The following is a 20,061-nucleotide window of genomic DNA, read 5'->3' on the forward strand; positions in this document are numbered from 1 at the left end:
ATTCTTAGTAGAAAAGAAACATCTCAACCAAATTCTTTAAGACCACAATCCTTCCCTCATTGAATCTAAGTCCATGTATTTACTATATAAAAAATTGAATAAAACCAAAGTTCACATGTTAATGATACTCAACACATGTAATGACATTCATATACTCAGTATCAGAATAAAAACATAATGAATGATAATTAAATAAGATATTGAAGTTGAAAGGAAATATGTCTCCTATTATAGACAGCCATTTTACAGTCTTATATTTTAGTCTTTTAAATAATATTTGTTATTTGTTACTGTATTAAGTCATATTAAATTGTTGTAATTAAATAATATATCAGATGTAACAATCACTTTTTGACAATCATACAATTGATACCATAAATAATAACTGATTTATATCCGAGCATGGAACTACATTAAAAACATAAGCATGGAAACATTCTAACTCAAAGATAAAACAATATGCAATATGCTACTTGTTCGTCTAAAACGTAAATGTCACGGTTCCCTACACACATTTTCTGTGCCATTTATTGCAAAGGTTTCATAAAAAATCAAGTATAATTTTGAGTTCCCCCTTTAAAGGGCTAAAACAAGCTTCGACAACTGCAGAACAAGGTTGGACACCTGTCAAGCTTTGAGGGTCTACTGTTCTAGGTGTTCCAAGAAGCTTAACTCCCTGCTTCCAGTACTTCTTATCTGCAATCTTAACATGGGAACAATAAGCTATAGCTCAGTTTTAGATCCTTTACAAGAATGAGTTTAGTCTCAGGTCTTGATTTAGTCTTTCATATATAAATTATAATTCTGCAATGTTATAAAAGAGAGGAGCTTCATAGGTTTAGTTAATATTAGAAAGGCAAGTGAGAGTGACCTGGACCAGTTGAAATCACAATAGAATTTTGTAAATCCATGACCCAGTCAATCCATAATACAAATCCATGACATACCCCCCTCTTGGTGAACTTAACCTGCAACAGAAAATTTTCAATATTCATTGTGTAAAAATGATTTGTATTTGCTAATTACTATTCTGTAAGATATATAGACGATATAATTAGTCAATTAATCGCCTATGCAATCTCCAATTAATAACTGGTAAATAATGAGCATGCTTCTCTCGAGCTAATAATAATTACTCAGTTAGTAAGCTACACCAGGGACTATGATAGGTCTCTGATAAAGAAACCTTATCCTTCACTCACTTCACACGCTAACAGAGTATAGAGAAATGATGAATAACCTCTGGTTTATTGCTCAACAGGAAAGAATACAAGAATGGGACAACAAGGGAGCCTAATCACCCTCCAACAAGACTCAATTGTCTGTTCAGAACATAAGAACTGCCAAAAGTCCCTCTCCAAAACCCAGCTCTCCTATTTATACAAACTAACATTCCCGCCCATCCTAACTGTTAACACAGTTCGGCCACTAACCAACTAACTCCCTCTAACTGTTTAATAACAGTTATCTAACCTCTCCTCTTCCTTACATATACCTTCAACTTCCTATCAGACTAACTATTGTGCAATCCTTCGTTGAAAGGAAACTGTTTTGAAATCTGATAACTAGACATCATAGTCCCTGACAACGCCAAGTACCAAACCTGCTGATGATGCCAATGCGTCCAACCCTTACATGATAATATGTCATAATACCTGGGATTTTCCTTGACATTCGCATATTTGTTTTGAAAAATCAAACTCCATCACGTCAAATGTCTCACTAAGCACCTGAAACATTATGCAAAATAACAAATTGATACTAGTACACTATTGTTATTTGATAAGTGGAATTTACTTCACTGAGGGAACCAGCTCGAAACATGAATTACATCAAATTCTCCACACTGCCAGACGAAAAAAGGGAGACAGGGACCCTCTTCTAGTTCCGGTGGATGACCGCAGGCCCCCAATGTAGCATTTACCACTGAATGGTCAAAACCTTCAATACTACTCAGGCAACAACGACTTTTCCAAAGATCCTGAAAATTGTGTCCCATTAATCCATGTATAGGGCTCCACTACCAACTAAAAAAAGAATAGCTATGTTCCCTTAATCCAATGTGTTAAATGTACTTTACTTATATATTATAAATTGGTCTTATCTCTAATTTGATGTGAGACTTCCAACACAATGCATAAATAAAAGAAAAATTCCTAATCTACAAATTTGAGCTTTGATTAGTGCCCAATAACTTACAGGAAGAGACATAGCGCATGCTCTTAATATTCCTTTACTAGGAATTGTCAGAGCATCTTCTGAGAGTATATCATTAAGTGTAGTACGATCCCTCCTAAAAGCAGAAAAAGTAACTTCAGAATGCTAAGTGCCAAATTAAAATCATATTGTCATTGATCATTTATATTTGTTAAAGCACAACTATTATCAAAATAAAAAAAAATTGATTACTGCAAGAAAAGTTAATAAAAAATATACCAAAATCGTAGGTTCTGCCATGGCAGCATACCATCGTATCCTACATAGAAAGGTTCAGCTATTAACAGATCAACCTACACAAAAGGGAGAAATGGCTTAAACATTCAGGGAAAAGGAATTGACGTCAGATGTACAGCATAGATATTGTTTTCTACAGAATGCAACATACGTTAAGACAAACTACTTAAAATGAAATGAATATGTACCAAAATATATAAAAAAAAAAATAAAGGTTTTGATGTAGGATAACTGAATAGTATCCTTGGCAGGGTGCTTCCTTGAAAAACCTGTAGTAATCCTCTTGGACGAAGTGTTCAACCAACTCAAATATTACGTACTCTCTACAACAACAAGCCTTGCATAGTCAAAATCGAGATCTTACTTAAGATCGGAAAGGAAAACATATATCATAAATAGGAATATCGTAACATGGATAGTATGAATGTACAAATTTTCTGAAATTGATATTCACACAAAAAATCATTATATGTCATTCAAAAAAAAAAAAAGATAGATTGAATTGGAATGAGAGTGAATGGAGTTTGGAAGTTCAATTAGATAGCTGAAGGAAGAGTGGGAATTTGTGTGGTTTAGAGAAGGAAGAGTGGCAGTCGGGACACATTTTAATGAAGAGCAGCAGCGGCAGTTTTCAGTGTGCAGTGGCAATTTTCCTCACTTACAGGAGAGAGGGAGCCACTGTTTTTTAATTTTTCAGTGTGCAGTGGTAGTTTTCCTCACTAGCGGAAGAGAGGGAGTCACTGTTTTTTTTTACTTTTTCAGTGCAGCAGAAGTTTCCAAGAAGAGTCACTTCTTTATTCTTTGGGGACAGCTTCCAGAGTCACTTTTTTTTTTGGGTGCAGTATTAGTTTTAGAGGAAGTCATTTACTAATTGGGCTTAAAAATGTTTTAAACTAAAGTTTTAGGGTTTAAAACGGGTCTAATTAAAATCCACCAAAACACCCTAGAGCTATCTGTCACGACTCACGAACACGCACACGAGAAGCTAATGTTGAGGCTGAACCACCGCCAGTACGTCAACACCACTAGAAATGCTGCCTCAAGTCACTGCCGAGAGAGGCAGTACTGTAGCAATGTCTGTCGGCTTCTTCTCGCTCGTTGCTGGAGGGATTACATTGGGAGAGCTGCTGCCATGACACTCATTGTGGCAACTTGCCGCCAGTGGCATCTCCACGATGAGTGCCACCACAATGTCTGGCAGGTTCTCACTCGCCATTGGGAGATTATATTGCAAGACTCACTGTTTCCACACAGGTTGCAATTTTTAACAACTATCCAAGCCGATCCAACAAAATCATAACTTCCAACAAACCCTTGATTGAGGAAGGGGAAGAAGATCGTAGACTCGTATAATGTTAAGGGTTGAAGCGCAATTTTGACTACCATGAGTCTAATCCCACTAAATAAGGTTGATTACATAAATCATACAATACCATTGGACTTAGTTAAAGACCAAATGTTCATCATGAGATCCCTCTTTATAAATTCCTCGTACTCTGTTAGGACCCAAGATGATAAGATAGTTTGCGTTTAGGACCAAACGGTCATGGGTGTAGAGGGTTTCTGTTGTAGAGAGGAATGGGTCAGAGTGGCTATAAATAGAGCTCTTGTAACGCTGTAAGGGGCATCGAATTTACTTTGTGTACAATCTTGCTTTTAGCTTTTAGCGAGGGGTTATGCCCTCAGCCAGGGAGGTTATGCTCCCAGCCCATTCTTTGTAAAGATAGTCTCTGTGAATTATACAGAAAAATCCCTTCTTTCATCACTATTTCTATCTTCTGAGAGTGTTCTTGTTAGGTTCCAAACCCAGGAACCTAACAAATTGGTCCGACCTGCCGGATCGAAGTGGGGGTGAAGGATCAAGCATATGCTGTTTTCCAGAAGCTACCGTTTTGAGACGCTGCCGTTTCCAGAAGCTGCTGGAATCAAGTAGTCAAGAAACTGCCGGATTCGAACTAGCTGCCGTGCGGGGGTCTCGGTTCAAGAAGCTGTCGTTTCAAGAACCGTCGGATTATCAAGAAACTATCGAATCCCAAATTGAGCACGAAAGCGAACCATGGGCAAGAGCACGGAGTGGAGATTGGAAGCACTGGAGATTATGATAGGAGGGATGAAGGTGGAGTCCACTGCAATATGGCAGGACTTGCAGCAGATAAGGAGGGTACTCGAGACGCAGACGAACCACCATGACGAGCAATCCAACGAAAGCTCCATTAATGAGAATCAGCTGCGGGGAGGGGAGGAAGACAGAGGAAGAGGGGTCGAGAATTGACTAGAGGGGCAGAAACAGTGGCGGAAACAGGTGGAGCTACCCGTCTTCGAGGGGATCGATCCGCTGAACTAGATCAATCACGCAGAGATATTTTTCGAGCTTCAAGTAGTAGAGGAGGAGGAAGTGCGACTCGCATACATAAACATGGAGGGCAACGTGGGTTACTGGTTTAGAGCTTGGAAGGAGAAAGCCAAGAATCGTTCTTGGGATGGTTTGAAGCAAGCCCTGGTGATAAGGTTTGGAACCATTGTTGAGCAGTTGACGGCATTGAGACAGACAAGGACAATGGACGAGTAAGTACAATACTTCAAGATATTGGCGGGTCAAACGAAGAAGGTACCAGACGAGCAACTTTTAGGATATTTTCTTGCAGGATTGAAAGAGGACATCTGGAATCAAGTTCGACAGCATGGACCGCAGGAATGGATAGTGGCGATGCAGATTGCAAGGGATGTTGAGGAGTTCCGGAGAGTTGTCGAGCGGTCTGAGGACAAGTGTTATACCGATCAGGAGTGGCCAAGTAGTTCGAGGCCATAGAAGACAAGTTGTCTTGGGGACGAACGGGCGATGAGGTGACACGGTCCAAGGCCGATCGCTATAACCCAGGCCAATCGAGAGTGACCGAGCGGTCGGTCAGAACCGAACAGGAGAAGACTGCTGGACCCAATGGGAGAGGACTGACGAAGTTGAATGTGACAAGACGGTCGGAACCGAACAGGCTAGCACTACAAGCTACGGACCCAAGAGGAATGAAGGAAGCGAATGGGAGAGAACCGCCAACTCTGAACGTGAAAGGACAGGAGGAACCGAATGGTCTTACATTTATAGTCAAAGGTCGAACGGTCTTACACTTAAAAAAGTCTCCTAGTCATTGGCCGAACGGCCTTACAGTTACATTCAAAGGCTGAACGGTCTTACAGTCCAAAAAATCTCGCAGTAATTGGCCGAACGGGCTTACAATTAGAATGAAGGCTAAGGAGGGAAAGGTGGATGGAAGAATCAATGGCCGAGAGAGAAGGATGGATTTTGTGAAGAGGTGGACCAACGAACAAAAGAAGGGCCTTGTCGTTCGTGAGGCACCTGCAGAGGAGAGAGAACTTTTTGATGCTTTGAAAGACATCGAAGACCATTTCTCTAGGGATTATAATTCTGGAAAAGAGGTGACCAGAATGCTGGAAGCTAATAAAATCCAAGAAGAATGGAAGTCATTGGAAGAGGAATTGCCACCACCCAAACCTCCAGACCTGAATTGAAGGGCAGTTACCAGAGGGTTCCATTCATATGAGTACACGATGATGAAGAGGAGCCATGAGATCAAGCCTTTCATTTCCAACCTTGAGGACAAGGTTGTTTGGAAGGGGGGGTGTAATGTTAGGACCCAAGATGATAAGATAGTTTGGGTTTAGACAGAACGGTCATGGGTGTAGAGGGTTTCTGTTGTAGAGAGGAATGGGTCAAGCGGCTATAAATAAAGCTCTTGTAACGCTATAAGGGGCATCGAATTTACTTTGTGTCCAGTCCTGCTTTTAGCTTGTAGAGAGGGGTTATGCCCTCAGCCAAGAAGGTTATGCTCCTAGCCCATTCTTTGTAAAGATAGTCTCTTTTACTGTGAATAATACAGAAAAATCCATTCTTTCATCGCTATTTCTATCTTCTGAGAGTGTTCTTGTTAGTTTCCAAACCCAGGAACCTAACATACTCAAATATCAAATCCTCTTTAAGTGAATGATATTCACTACCATATATTAACTAAGAGAGTTCTACATGCTTACACTGAAGATCTATTTATTGACCCAACATTGACAAACACCCTGATAAGTCATACACTGGAAAAAAAATAAAAAGAAAACTTAGGTATTTGAAGATAAAAGATAATATGATTCAAATTGTATTTTGTAAACCCGTACAAGAGGGTATATATGGAACTCCATCACCTTAGAATAACGATTACAATATCCCCTATAGGATTCTACAAGATCCTAAGTTTCATAATGACAATGATAATATCTCTTTTCAAAACTCAACACATACTCTAAGCTGGAATATGATAACGTGAAATGACAGAAAAATTCTAGATAACATAAAATAAATAAATAGAAAAGAAAGTGGTCCATTTACATCAGGTTTATTACTAGGAGGAAATAGGACCAAATATTGTTTAAATACAATAATCACATAAAATCTATGCATTTACTACTAATTTGAAAAGATGAGCCAGTGTTCACGAGCTCAAAAATTAAGTAATAAAGTTCCATATAAAAAATATAAGAAGCAAAGTAAAACAATATTTTCTGAATTAATGTCCATTTCACTGCTTCCAAGTCTCTCGGTCCAAATGCAAAGTTATTCCAAATTTAGGATTTACCCATCAGACAAAAGTGGAGTATCAATGATATATGTTTCTAATTGAAGAAATAATAAATCAACCAAGTGGAATCAAGAAAATTCAACCTTTTTCTGATGTATATCATCCATGTTTAACTGTTGCACGTTTTTTTCAAGAACTTCAATGCAACTATGTGACAAACCATTTGCATGGGCAACTGCTTGCAGGTATTGGAGGCCCCTTTCCCTCAACCCAGGAAGTAATGACATTACACTTGCTTCGGAAAGCTTTGCTACAAGAAGTGGTAAAAAGACACTATCATCTACAACCAAGCATAACAGGCGATCTTTTCCCTGCAATTGCAAACATGATCAGTTATGGTAAAGTAAATAGAATACGTTAACCTGAATTATGATGTACGGGCTAAAAGAAGTCTTAGTCTATAATTTGTTTTGTATACAAGTGAAAGCTCAATCATATGGCATGGGAAGAAGTTTGAATAACTTACCATGCTTTGTACTGCTTTCAACATTGAAAGCCTCCATTCTTTATCTGCATAAATTGCAGCTCTTTCTGGTGGTAGTACAAGCTGAAAATCTCCTGTCATGCACCTATGGTTCAAAATCTCAGTAGTTGGTACTAGGGTATCAAAATTATATGAGAAACTAGTTTCAGTATGAGTAGCAAGTAAACGAATTTCTTCCCCTTGGAGTATGGAAATACCACTGCCTGGAACGAACCAAACACACTGTTTCCAGTGGTCACACCAACCAATAGGACCTAGGGTAGAACCAATGCAACATCATTAATGAAGACTCTAAAATATTAACAATTAACAATAAAAATTATAAATATTCACAAGATATGATGATTAATAATAATATATTTCATATTTCATATAACTTTCAAACATATCAAACCCATGTATGATAGTAATGTAGTGTGTAACTTTGAAGTAAATGCACCCTAACTAACAAACGAAATCATAACAGACTCTCACTTGTAATTGTCGGTGAGCTTATCCACCTTGGAGCAGTGGAATAATAGATAGTCCCTTCCTGATCAAGTTGAAGTACCCACCTGAATCACACACAGGACTGTGAAAGGAAATAAAATAGTCTAATAACACAATTAAAATAGCATTAAAAAACACATGATTACCAAGAGACCACAACATGAACTCTCCCATCATTTGTTGCCTTTACACACAACTCAGTTTCTCCATAACTCTCTGGCCGTTTCCAAAAATCAAATTCAAAAATTTTGAACGGTTCTGAAAGCTAGAGGATCTTAGCTTGAGCATGAAATATACTACTATTAATAATGTTTAAGTGAGTAACAGAATTTCCATTAAACATACCAATGTTATTTCTTCCTGTAAAGGATTGACATGCATAGCATATTGCTGACGTTTGATACCTAGCACACTATCAAGTCCTGGAGGAGTAAGCCGAATGCTATCAGATACAGTAGCCTCGTTGTTATGAAAATCATGCAACTTCCACAAGAATGTGCTTTCAACCAGCTGAAGAAAAGTTACAAAGGAAGAGGAGGCATAAATCTCTGTTAGAATCAAGTCAAAACTCAAAAGAAAGGAAAGAGTACAATGAAAATGATCTTCATAATGATAAGAAGAGTGTTAGCAACATACTCTCTAACCTACTGCTTCTAAAACATTATCTATCATTGGTTAAATTTATTGAAAAATACATATTATGAGACTCATTAAATAGCAACTGAGACCCACAAAAATTGATGATTTATAATAAATTTTAGTCAATAGTAAAAAATTTGTTCAAACAAAAAATGGTATGGGGTGCGTCACTAACAAAATAGGGTTAAGTTTTAATGATATTTAGGTTAAAGATGATATTTTATATGCTTTTATCATTACAGTGGTATGTCCATACTCAAAGGTAGTTTCCATACTCATACAGTGGGTATGTCCATATTCAATGATGATCCAGAAGAATGTAGTATGTCATGTCCCCTGATTACCTGTCCATATATAGTTGCTCGATATGGCACAGTCATAGCATTTTCCACCAACAAATTGTCATATGCATGTTGTAGGGTCGGTATAAGCCCCTCACCCAGTAGCTCTGAATCAAGTATCTCGCTTACCTATAACAATTATCTCGATTCAATTTCTTTTTTGAAGGAGGAATGACATCAAAGGCACTAGCTTGTGCTCAAAGGATCCCACTTCTCCAATAAAGTGAGATGATTAATATCAGTCGTTGATAAGAAAATCAAAGGTTGATAATTTATGCAGACACACATAAATATCAAGCATTGGTTTAGTCACTAACTTAGATTGCATACTTTACCATAACTGACTCTAAAAGAGTGAATCAATATATTTGTTTTGAAACCTCGGCTGCTAAAGTTAAACTTTCAAAATGATTATAAATCTATTTTCATACCTTCAAAGGAATTTTGAGAGCTTATGAACTGAGAAAAAAATTTATACATTTTAAGCAGAAAACTTCTCATAAGCACTTCTAACTTGTATCCAGACATTCCTATTATTCATTTGGCTATCTAAAAATCAAAATGTGTCAAGTGATGATAGGGGAAGGACACTTACACAAGTTCATCAAGATGAGAATTTTGAAAATGAAACTTACAAGAACATGTGCTCGCGAAGGCATATCAAAACCAACTTGGAGTTCCTCAGACCGCTTGTTGATGATTTTGACTCTTCCCTCCATGCCATTAAGGCGCAACACCTTCTTCATCAGCTTCACCATGGGAAGGTAAGATTCACAAGCTGTGACCTTCCCTTCGTCACCCATGGCACGTGCAGCCATCATCGAAAGCAACCCAGTTCCAGCACTGACCGATATAGTGGCATCATGTTATACAAAGAAGTGCAGCGACTAAAATCAAATTAAGTCACGCCTATATTTTTATTTATGAATGTAGAGTACCCGATATCGAGGACATGGCAAGGTTTGCTGATGGTTTTCTGAATGGCTTGGCGAAATGCCGCGTTTCTGGTGGAGTCATTAAGCATGTCCAAATACGACGTCGTGGCAAGGAAAGGCTTGTGGAAATTCTGGGCGAAGCTCTCGTCATTGTCTTCAATGACGATCCATTCAGAGTTACCTGTTAACGGATTAAGTTTAAGCTGGAATGCGCGGTGGGAGGACATGTTTTCTTAGTTTATAAGGATATGTGGGGATTTGGGAGAGGAAACTTAGGGTTTTAAGGAAACACAGGTGAAATGGTTGATGAAATTGAAAATGATATTTACTCCATTTTGCAGGAAAATGAACATCAAAGCCAGTTTCCCGGAAAAAAAGATTAAAGGACGGATTCATTCATTCATTGTAAAAATAATTCTGAGAAAATATTATTTGATTATAAATATTTTGTACTCACGTAACATCTAATTTTTATTTTTATTTTAATATAGTATTACAATATAATTAATAAAAATAATTCCTTTTACTTTTTATTATTTATTATTTGTGATTATATTTATTAGATGAAATATGTATAATTAAATATATGATTTAACAGTGTGATCTCATAAGGGTCAAGATGTCCATGTAAGATCCTTTTATAAGTTATTAAATTAATTTTATTTAACTATTAAATTAATTTTACTTTCAAATTAGTAATTAATAAATTAAATTAACTTGACTTGTATCTTAATAAATACGGAATTAATTTTTAATTATTTTATTCTTATAAAATTTTACACCAAAAGTTAATAAAACATAATATAAATAATAAAAGATGAAAGTAAAAATCTAACTAAAATTAATAATTAAGAATAATATGCAAAAATATAAAGGTGAATTTGATAATAATAAATAAAACAACAAATTAATAAAATGACTTAAAAATAATTATGTTAAAACAGGTAGATTTCATTCCTCTTTTAAAATAGATTATTCATCGATTAACTAAAGACAATCATTAAATTTATTATTAGTGTAGATTTTCAAATCAATGTAAAATTTCAAATGATTTTTTGATCTTGTAATTTCTAATCAAAGTATAGTCCCAATTAAAAGGGAGAATTTTTAGATTATCCTTATAAAGTCAATTAAAGTATAATTTTAATCAAATTTTACTATACTTAATCATGTTTATTTCTTTGTCTCGCAAAGTAAAGTTAATTAATTAAAATAAAATCTTGATTAATTATAGTTAAAATGATTACATCTAATCAAAGTAAAGTCTACATTATTGGTAAAAATTTATTTAATCATATAAAAGTTTCTAAATTAAATCAAAGCATAGATTAGATTAAATTTTAAAACCTTTATGATGTGTTCGCTTACAAGTGAGTCATTCTTTACAAACATTGGAGAATCGAATTTGCAGGTAAAATTATGTTTGTTTTCACTTATTTTAAAGCGAGAAGAGATGACGATTAGTGAGATTGAGAGGTTTTCAAATTTCTCCTCAATTGCACTTATTTGAGGGTATTATGTATGAAAATACACTTTTACCCTCGACTTTCTTTGTTCACGAGCCACAAAGAAGTTGAAATCGATTCCATGGATTTGAAGAAAGAGTTAGAATCCAACATGGTTCTTAAACTCGACCAATATTTATTGAGCTCAACAAGGACAGCGGTAAGCTCAACCAGACGTCGTTGAGCTCGACAAAGGTGATGTGGAGCTCAGCTAAACGTGGTTATGGAGACTTATGAAGTATTTGGAGAACACTAGAAGGGGGTTTAATAGTGTTTTCCTAATGCTTATTGTTTTCAGCAATCAATTGCCTCACTTGATAATTGTTTCTTTAACAGAGGTATCCCCTAGTAGACCTGATGAACCTAGCATAGGATTTGCATCCTTGTCACCCTTCAACTTCTTTTCTCCATACGTTTCTCCTTCCGTCCTGGAGCGTTTCCTAAGTGTAAGAAAAGAAAAGCCTTATATCTCAAGCCATGAGGGGGGTAAATTGGATTAACCCTTTTTAATGATCTTTTAAAAATCTTTATGAGTTATTTACTTTCTTGAAATCAATAAACAAATAGCAATGAATCAACAAGTAGAGAAAGAGTATAGAAAGATCAACACAAACAATCTATACTGCTTCGACTATCACAAGCCTACATCTAGTCCTCTTTCAACAACCTTAGTTGAAGGAAATCCACTAAATTGATTGAGTATACAAAAATACAGAGACAACCTTGTCAATGCATTCCTCTCACCACTCAAAATCAATATAGCAACCCAAGATATGAACAACCTCAATCTCTTACAACAACCAAGAGCAATCACAACTCTCAACCCTTGGCAAACCCACACAAGTACACAATACACAGATTGTTTATGAAAAACCTGATCTCTAAGACACACTCCTCCACATGTTCACTAGTGGCTCCTTCAGTTCAAAAGGATGTGCAGAATCCAATTCAGACACGCGTAATCGTTTACAACCATTTATAATCGATTACAATGCAACTTTTTGCACCAGACTTGGCAGAACTTCACTTAGCACAATAACCTCTCCATGGGAGGTCCCCACCTCCATCTTGGGGGACCCAAAATGTTAAGATGCAGTCATTCCTCACTAAAGAACATAAAATTACAACTAAAAGAACTGGACTTGGGTCAAAACACACTATTGTTCACCAGTGGTCCTCCACGTGTTCACTAGTGGCTCCTTCAGTTCAAAAGGATGTGCAAAATCTAATTCAAACACGCGTAATCGTTTACAACCACTTGTAATCGATTACAATGCAACTTTTTGCACCAAACTTGGCAGAACTTTACTTAACACAATAATCTCTCCATGGGAGGTCCCCACCTCCATCTTGGGGACCCAAAACATTAAGATGCAACCATTCCTCACTAAAGAACATAAAATTACAACTAAAAGAACTGGACTTGGGTCTAAACACACTACTGTTCACCAGTGGTCCTCCACGTGTTCACTGGTGGCTCCTTCAGTTCAAAAGGATGTGCAGAATCCAATTCAAAGACGCTTAATCGTTTACAACCACTTGTAATCGATTACAATGCAACTTTTTGCACCAGACTTGGCAGAACTTCACTTAACACAATAATCTCTCCATGGGAGGTGCCCACCTCCATCTTGGGGGACCCAAAACGTTAAGATGCGGCCATTCCTCACTAAAGAACATAAAATTACAACTAAAATAACTTGACTTGGATCAAAACACACTGTTGTTCACCAGTGGTCCTCCACGTTTTCACTGGTGGCTCCTTCAGTTCAAAAGGATGTGTAGAATCCAATTCAAACACGCGTAATCGTTTACAACCACTTGTAATCGATTACAATGCAGCTTTTTGCACTAGACTTGGCAGAACTTCACTTAACATAATAATCTCTCCATGGGAGGTTCCCACCTTCATCTTGGGGGACCCAAAACATTAAGATGCAGTCATTCCTCACTAAAGAACATAAAATTACACCTAAAAGAACTGGACTTGGGTTAAAACACACTGCTGTTCACTAGTGGTCCTCCATGTTTTCACTGGTGGCTCCTTCAGTTCAAAAGGATGTCCAGAATCCGATTCAGACGCGCGTAATCGTTTACAACCACTTGTAATCGATTACAATGCAGCTTTTTGCACCAGACTTGGCAGAACTTCAGCTGTGGTCCCTTATGTTTTCATTAGTGCCTCATTATGTTCAACAGGTTGTTAAAAATTGAAGTTACAACACAATAGTAAACGATTACAACACAAAATTTAGCACCATCATCTTCACCAATTCAGTCAAATTCATCATATCACAAACATTACTTCATTCTTGTCACATTGACATTATCACTTCCAGAAAATGGATTCTTCAAAATTTAACATGTATACTAAATCAAAATATAAACCACTTCAATAACATATATACATGCAACCAAACATTATATTGCAAGAAATAGGTTTAATTACAACATCAAGTTCTTGTCCTATTCAAAATACCATACAATAATCACTAATTTTTCTTTCTAGGTCCTACATTTCCTGTGTATGGTGTCCTCAAGGCTTGGCTCTTATAACACATTCTTCTTCCCATCCTTACATAGGTCTTCAATTGTGGTTCGGTGTTGCACATTCCATCCGGTGTGTTCTGCGACATTCCACCATGTTCGGTCTGAGAAAACCCACCCTGTTCGTTCTTGGACATTCCACAAGGGGAAAGAAATGCACTGTCACTGAATGGTTGTGGACGTCCACCACTTTGGGATCCGTCGTCTTGCCTTCTACCTCTTCTTCTGGCCTTCTCTTCCTCCAACTGTGCCTCCACGACATTGACATTCCTTCTAAGTGTTCGTCAAAGTGCAAACATACATCGTTGAAAAATAATGACGAACCGTCAACTGCTCAACCAAAACAAAACAAATGTAAACACAAAAGGAAATAAGAGAAAAAACCCAAAAGGGGTCGAAGAACCCACAAAGAAACCAAATACCCAAACCAAAAACCCAATACCCTAACCACAACATCAACGAAAACCCACAACAAAAGGGTCGAATAACGCATTTACCTTGCTCCAACGAAGTTGTCGTCCGGGACTTCCCATTTCCACCAATGAGAGAGAGCGTCCACAAAGGGGGAGAACGAAATGTGAGAGAGAGCAAAATCTGAGAGAGAACCTACGAAATGTGAGAGAGAGCGAAATTTGAAAGAACCTGATGAAACAAGCCAAGGGTATATTTGGAACGAAAACTTTTTTAAATCCTCTTCATTTTTTCGACCAGTTTTTCTGAAAAAATAAAAAATAAAAACCAACCAATGACACCTGCCAGTGTCAAAAGTGTGTCAAATAAAGTGTGTCAAAATAACAGAATCCTTCTTGATTTAATTGACAGTTATAACATATCATACTATAAATGCAAAGGATTAGACTATGTTTTCTGTTTTAATCGATTAGGAAACTTATGTAATCAATCATATCAACACTTAACCATATTGTCTATCCAACTTTCACCCTTAAGAGATTATCTCACTTAAATAACATATTATGTCCTGTACTGTGTTTCAATCGGTTATATACCCTGTATAATTAATTATAACAGATCAGTTTGCCCCTATTAGTTTATTAAGTGATCTGGTTAAATCTAATAGATTATACACCTTCTTTAATCAATTATTTCAACCAGAAATGAGATTATCAATATGTTTTAAGCATGATTCATTCAACCATAATGAATTTACATATTTAGAACAAACATGATCAAGATATAAATACTTGTTATGTCATTTGTTGTACAAGAAACCATTAAACCATTTTATTGTTCATCACCAAAAACTAAGATATAAAGAGGTTAAAGCTCCCCTGTCAACACTGAGGTTTCCTAATTCTTTGAGACAAAGTCTCTTTCCTCTTGCAGCACCATCCGAGAGAATGTCATCCAGAATTGGGGTTGGAAAGGTTGGAGTTGATATATGGTTGATAACTCCTTGCTTAACAAATATTTTGAAGATGAGGCGAGAGTAGTGACACCCTTCCGTGTTGGCCTCATGGTCAGCCAGAGTTCGTGACAGATGAAGGAAAATAAAATGAAAAAGATGGACGTCGGTTTTGGTCATGGACTCGGGTACTCCACCGTTAGAGTTAGAGTGCAGGAAGGTTCTCGTACAGATGAGGAGGAGATCCTTTGTTGGCTCACTTAGTTTTTCAACGACAATGCCGTTGCAGATAAACTTTCTCTCAATGTTCTCTCCGTAGAGAACTCGTTCCACTTTCCATCGAATGCGTAGATTTCGTCCCAATCCTCTATGAAACAATCATTGAACCGAGAGGAGTTGATTGCTTCGGCTATGGTGTCAATACTAACAACAACTGCCTTTCCAACGACTGCTGATGTTATGCAATCGGGCTCAACTGGAGCATTTTTCCAGAACTCTCTTACTAGTTCTAGAAGGATAGGCTCGTCCTATGAAAAGTAGTTTTGTGCACCATACCTGATAATCCTGTTTCTGGTGCCTAAAGCTTTGCCAAAGTTGTTACATCTTCTAAGAGAAGTGTTTCATTATCGTCTTTTTAAATAATACTTTGATGCATATAATTTTTTTATATTCATTTCACAGTATTTTAAATGCTAATGTGTATATATTATTCTTATTTTTTTTTTACATATTCATCCGTTACAGTTTCATGATTTATAGCATTAAGTGAAATTTGGACATAGTGATAATTGTTAATAAAAGAAAGAATTAATCAAAAGTTTTAAAATTTTCAAGTATGTTTAATTAAATTTTCAGTTTATTAAGTATTCAAAAACTTTTATATCTTTTTATTAATTTTTTTATTGCTTAATATTTTTCATTAATAAAAGAATACTATTATTTAATCAACAAAAATATCTAATGATAAAAACTCAATTAAAAAAATAAAAAATTTAACAATTGGATAATTTTTTTTAACAAAATCTCAATAAAAAATATCTAAATTTTAGAACTTAATTAAACTTGAAAAAACCAACTAAATTTATGAAGAACATAAAAACCTAAATTTATGAAGAACCTAAATCTTAATTAAGCATAAAAGAAAATAATTGCTTCGTGACTAACATTGTCTTAATTCATTTTATCCTTTCTTCTCTTATAAATCCTTAGTGAAAAATTAATAACTGCCAATCAATCTAGCTCAAGTTACCAGTAATGACAAATTATGCAAGAGTCAACAATTCCTTACAAAAAGCATAATAATAATGCTTAGAACAAGCCTAGTTTCAAACATATTTTAGACCTTGTACAAAAAAAAAAAAAATTGATGATTACATTGTCATAGAATCCATAATTGTTCAAAGGAAATGACTTAGCTATAACAGGGAATCACAAACACAGTCTCAGGGATTTGTCCGAAAAGTGTGGCCCTGAGTGTCTGGTTTGGGAGGAGCATTGTACAACAGATCATGGATTTTGGAATACATCAGCATCTGAGAGGGGTCACCACCACTATTGCTCTGTGAAGCACGAGAACTCTCCTGCAATTTGATCTTCTCGTAAAGATACTGTTTCTCAGCCTCGGCTTCGTTTAATCGTTGTTTCAGGTAGTTGCTAGTAAATTCTTCCTCTGATTTATCTTGCTTGGCAAGAGAAATCCTCTGGAGCCTCTCAGCCTCTCGTTTAGCCTCATTAGCCTTCAATTGGAACATATCAGCCTCCGCATTTTTTAGCCTCACAATTTTCTCCAACTCTTCTATCTGCAGCTTCCTTTTTTGCCTCTCCATCTTGAGCTCTGCCACTTCCCTGGATTTGTCAGCTAATTCACGATCGCAAGCTTCGAGGGCCATGCGAGCCTTCTTGAACATCCTCATCTTCTCATCAGCTACTATTTCCATCTTTCTTATAGCCTCCTGCACTACTTCAGCAATTCTATTACATGCATCTTGTGGAGCAATCAACCTTCCATTTTCTCCATTTTCCAAGCCTTTTGGAGAGTCTACCTCAAGCTCTTCAATTAGTATATGCATTGATTAGAACAAGAGGGCAGCAATAATTACACGTTACAACCACATATGTCAACCCTCCCAACTCCCCCCCACATCACACACAAAAAACAATAGCCCTTGCTTAAAAAGAAAAAGAAAGAAATTATAGATGTAGCATTGGCACTATTGATGATGTCTTCTTTTATAATTATAATGATAGCGAGTCATTGCTACCCATTTTCTTCCCATGGGTGTTCCTAAATTCAACTTCAAGGTTCAATAAAGAGGAAATTCGACGGTGCAGAAATAATTTCAAAACATGCAACCAAGAAACATATACAACGCTGTAGTCTAACAGCGTTATTTATCAGTTCAATATATAGTCTTTGTGTAATATGTAGTCATGGAATTCAATAGATATAAAGACAAAATCGAAAAAACGTGATATTGCCTTATCATGTATATAAGAAGACATAAAAAGCAAAATTTCCAGTACCTTGGAAAAACATCAAAATTGCCCTGCAAGCAGCCTTTGAATCTACTTTTTTAGTTTTCAATTTTTCCTTCAGATCATCACACTTCCAAAACAACTTCCTCCCTCGAGGGTCTTTACTCCCGTGAAAGATCCTGCTAACATAATCAAGTTCCCTCATTAAGGCCTCTCCATCCCATGAAGGTGCACAGTGCTGGAAAACATCTTTAACCCAACCCAACAGTTCTGAAGTCCTATTGCAAGCTTGACACCGGAAAACCATTTCAGTTGGTCCCGCCCCGCTCTTTGAAGAAGGGCCAATGCAAATAAGTTGCTGACGAATGGCACAATCTGTGTGAGTCCAATGAGAACACAAATCACATCCAATCCAGCGGCAAGTATTCACCTCAAAGTCAAACTTGTTGCAGATCACACACATGCAAAGATTGCAGAAACCATTAGTGGCGTTGCATATTTCACAGGTACAATCATCAGCTGGAAGCTGGTTTTGGCACGCTATGTTTCTGCATCTCTTATAGCCAAAGATCTCAATGAGGGAATTCTGTGAAAGACTGATGCTAGGATGCAAAAATCCCTGAATTCCAGTATTTATTGCAACAAGGATTTCAAGTTGCACTCGATGTGCTCTGACCAGTGTCTTGGCTGTCAAATCAGTTCTGCCCTGAACAAACTTCTGCAAAATGAAAAATTCTTCTCTATGCTGTGAACCATTCCCTCCATCAAGGATAACTCGAAGTCCATTTTTCAACTCTTCTAGATACTCCTCGGGTAGACGATGCATTTTTTCACATATTGTGCCGACACTTTCTCTGGCAATATCCTGAAGAGTAACTTTGTCTGCACTAGAAACACGGTGAATCACATTCTGCTCAAGGCAATTAATCTCTGCTTTTCCATTCTCCGTCTTCTTTGTTGTAGCTGCATCAGCTGTAGGCCATGTTTCTTGAGAACTTGCACTTTCAGCCGGAGATTCACGGAGATTGTCAGAGTTTGATCTTGGTTCATCAGGAGACAGAACAGGATCTGAAGAAACAAGTGACAGTGATGTTTGTAGTCCCCCAACCTGTGATTGCGAACGCAGAGGGAGCATTTTTTGAGGGGAACCCTGGTCGATTCTACAGAAGAAGATGATACCATTTAAAAGATTTACACTGTTGATGCAATCACTAGCGCAAGGGATAAGATGCACATTTATAAACCACAACACAGTTTAGGGCAATCATTGTTAAGAAAACCCCAAAATTAGGGCTCACGAAAACCCTCCGTTAGTTGAATTAATTTGGGGATTTAGTCAACTATCAGCTCTTGTTACCATTCAATAGATGAAGATCCGACTAGAAATGTAAATTATAAATAATAAAACAAATTCATAAAGCTAGCAATCAAGACTAAGGTAAAATGCTTCTCATCTTGGGTCGACATCCTACAAACACCAAATTATGAACTCTGAAGCTAATTGCTTACTCAATTAATTCCTTAATATGAAAATCAGTAAATTTTCTTACTTAATCAAATAACTGAGAGATTTGGTCGTTCCCGTGAGAACACAGATATAAGAATCGCACTCTAAGCAGCAAAAACTAACTTTCGCTTAATCAAGGTTTGGAACTAACAAACTGTGCAAAAGTTAAAAGAAGAAATGAAGCTTGAAATTAGAGGAGCTTACTGTCCTGAGGAACCAAAAAGGCAGATCGAATAATATTGATGAGATTGATTCAACACAGCAATGATCTGAAAGAAGAAAACAGAAGAAACCTAACTCGACAAGAGGCTGGAAGGGAAAGCCGTGTTTTTTAACGCAATGGGTGACCGATTAAGCCGGTTCTCCGCAGTACACCCGTGACCAATAACTAGTCTGGTCGTGACTGTGGACTTGATATCATCTTCCATGCTGACATTTGGGAAACTCACTTTAATGGTTTTATATTTCTTTAATTCAATTTTATGATTGAAAAATTATTCTTAAATATGTTTTAAATAAGTTTATCTTAAGTTTTTCAATATATAATTTAATTTTAAATTATTTTAAAAAAAAAATAAAAATTAATAATTAAAGTTATTATAGATATTAGAAAATAATAGTTCTATCGGAAGAACTACTTTAGTAGATGAATAAATTTGCCTGCTAAGGAGATGAATGGTTC

The 20,061-nt window shown here is 36.6% G+C and overlaps 2 protein-coding genes across 5 annotated transcripts; both read right to left on the bottom strand.

Annotated features, from left to right (window-relative positions):
* Positions 1 to 422: 422 nt before the first annotated feature.
* LOC106776133 (protein arginine N-methyltransferase 1.6) lies at positions 423 to 10,371 on the bottom strand. 3 transcript variants are annotated; one of them, XM_014663478.2, is made up of 14 exons: positions 9,986 to 10,369; positions 9,683 to 9,890; positions 9,051 to 9,176; positions 8,413 to 8,577; positions 8,214 to 8,332; positions 8,053 to 8,132; positions 7,561 to 7,832; positions 7,178 to 7,405; positions 2,437 to 2,510; positions 2,200 to 2,293; positions 1,832 to 1,981; positions 1,656 to 1,730; positions 872 to 968; positions 423 to 696 (listed from the first exon to the last, which is right to left on the bottom strand). In XM_014663478.2, exons 1-14 carry the CDS (start codon positions 10,207 to 10,209, stop codon positions 542 to 544), a joined length of 2,067 nt encoding a protein of 688 aa, XP_014518964.1. In that variant the 5' UTR covers positions 10,210 to 10,369; the 3' UTR covers positions 423 to 541. The 3 variants fall into 3 exon arrangements, with proteins under 3 accessions (XP_014518964.1, XP_022642391.1, XP_014518965.1); XM_014663479.2 differs by having other exon boundaries at positions 582 to 703; positions 9,986 to 10,370; XM_022786670.1 differs by lacking the exon at positions 9,051 to 9,176 and having other exon boundaries at positions 9,986 to 10,371.
* Positions 10,372 to 16,621: 6,250 nt separating this feature from the next.
* Positions 16,622 to 19,801, bottom strand: LOC106776068 (OBERON-like protein). Of its 2 annotated transcripts, none has more exons than XM_014663373.2 (3): positions 19,584 to 19,801; positions 17,921 to 19,032; positions 16,622 to 17,447 (listed from the first exon to the last, which is right to left on the bottom strand). In XM_014663373.2, exons 2-3 carry the CDS (start codon positions 19,005 to 19,007, stop codon positions 16,840 to 16,842), a joined length of 1,695 nt encoding a protein of 564 aa, XP_014518859.1. In that variant the 5' UTR covers positions 19,008 to 19,032; positions 19,584 to 19,801; the 3' UTR covers positions 16,622 to 16,839. The 2 variants fall into 2 exon arrangements, with proteins under 2 accessions (XP_014518859.1, XP_022642376.1); XM_022786655.1 differs by having other exon boundaries at positions 19,678 to 19,796.
* Between the last annotated feature and the right edge of the window lie 260 nt (positions 19,802 to 20,061).

The sequence above is a fragment of the Vigna radiata genome, chromosome 10, assembly GCF_000741045.1.
Source record: "Vigna radiata var. radiata cultivar VC1973A chromosome 10, Vradiata_ver6, whole genome shotgun sequence".
Taxonomy (NCBI): Eukaryota; Viridiplantae; Streptophyta; class Magnoliopsida; order Fabales; family Fabaceae; genus Vigna; species Vigna radiata.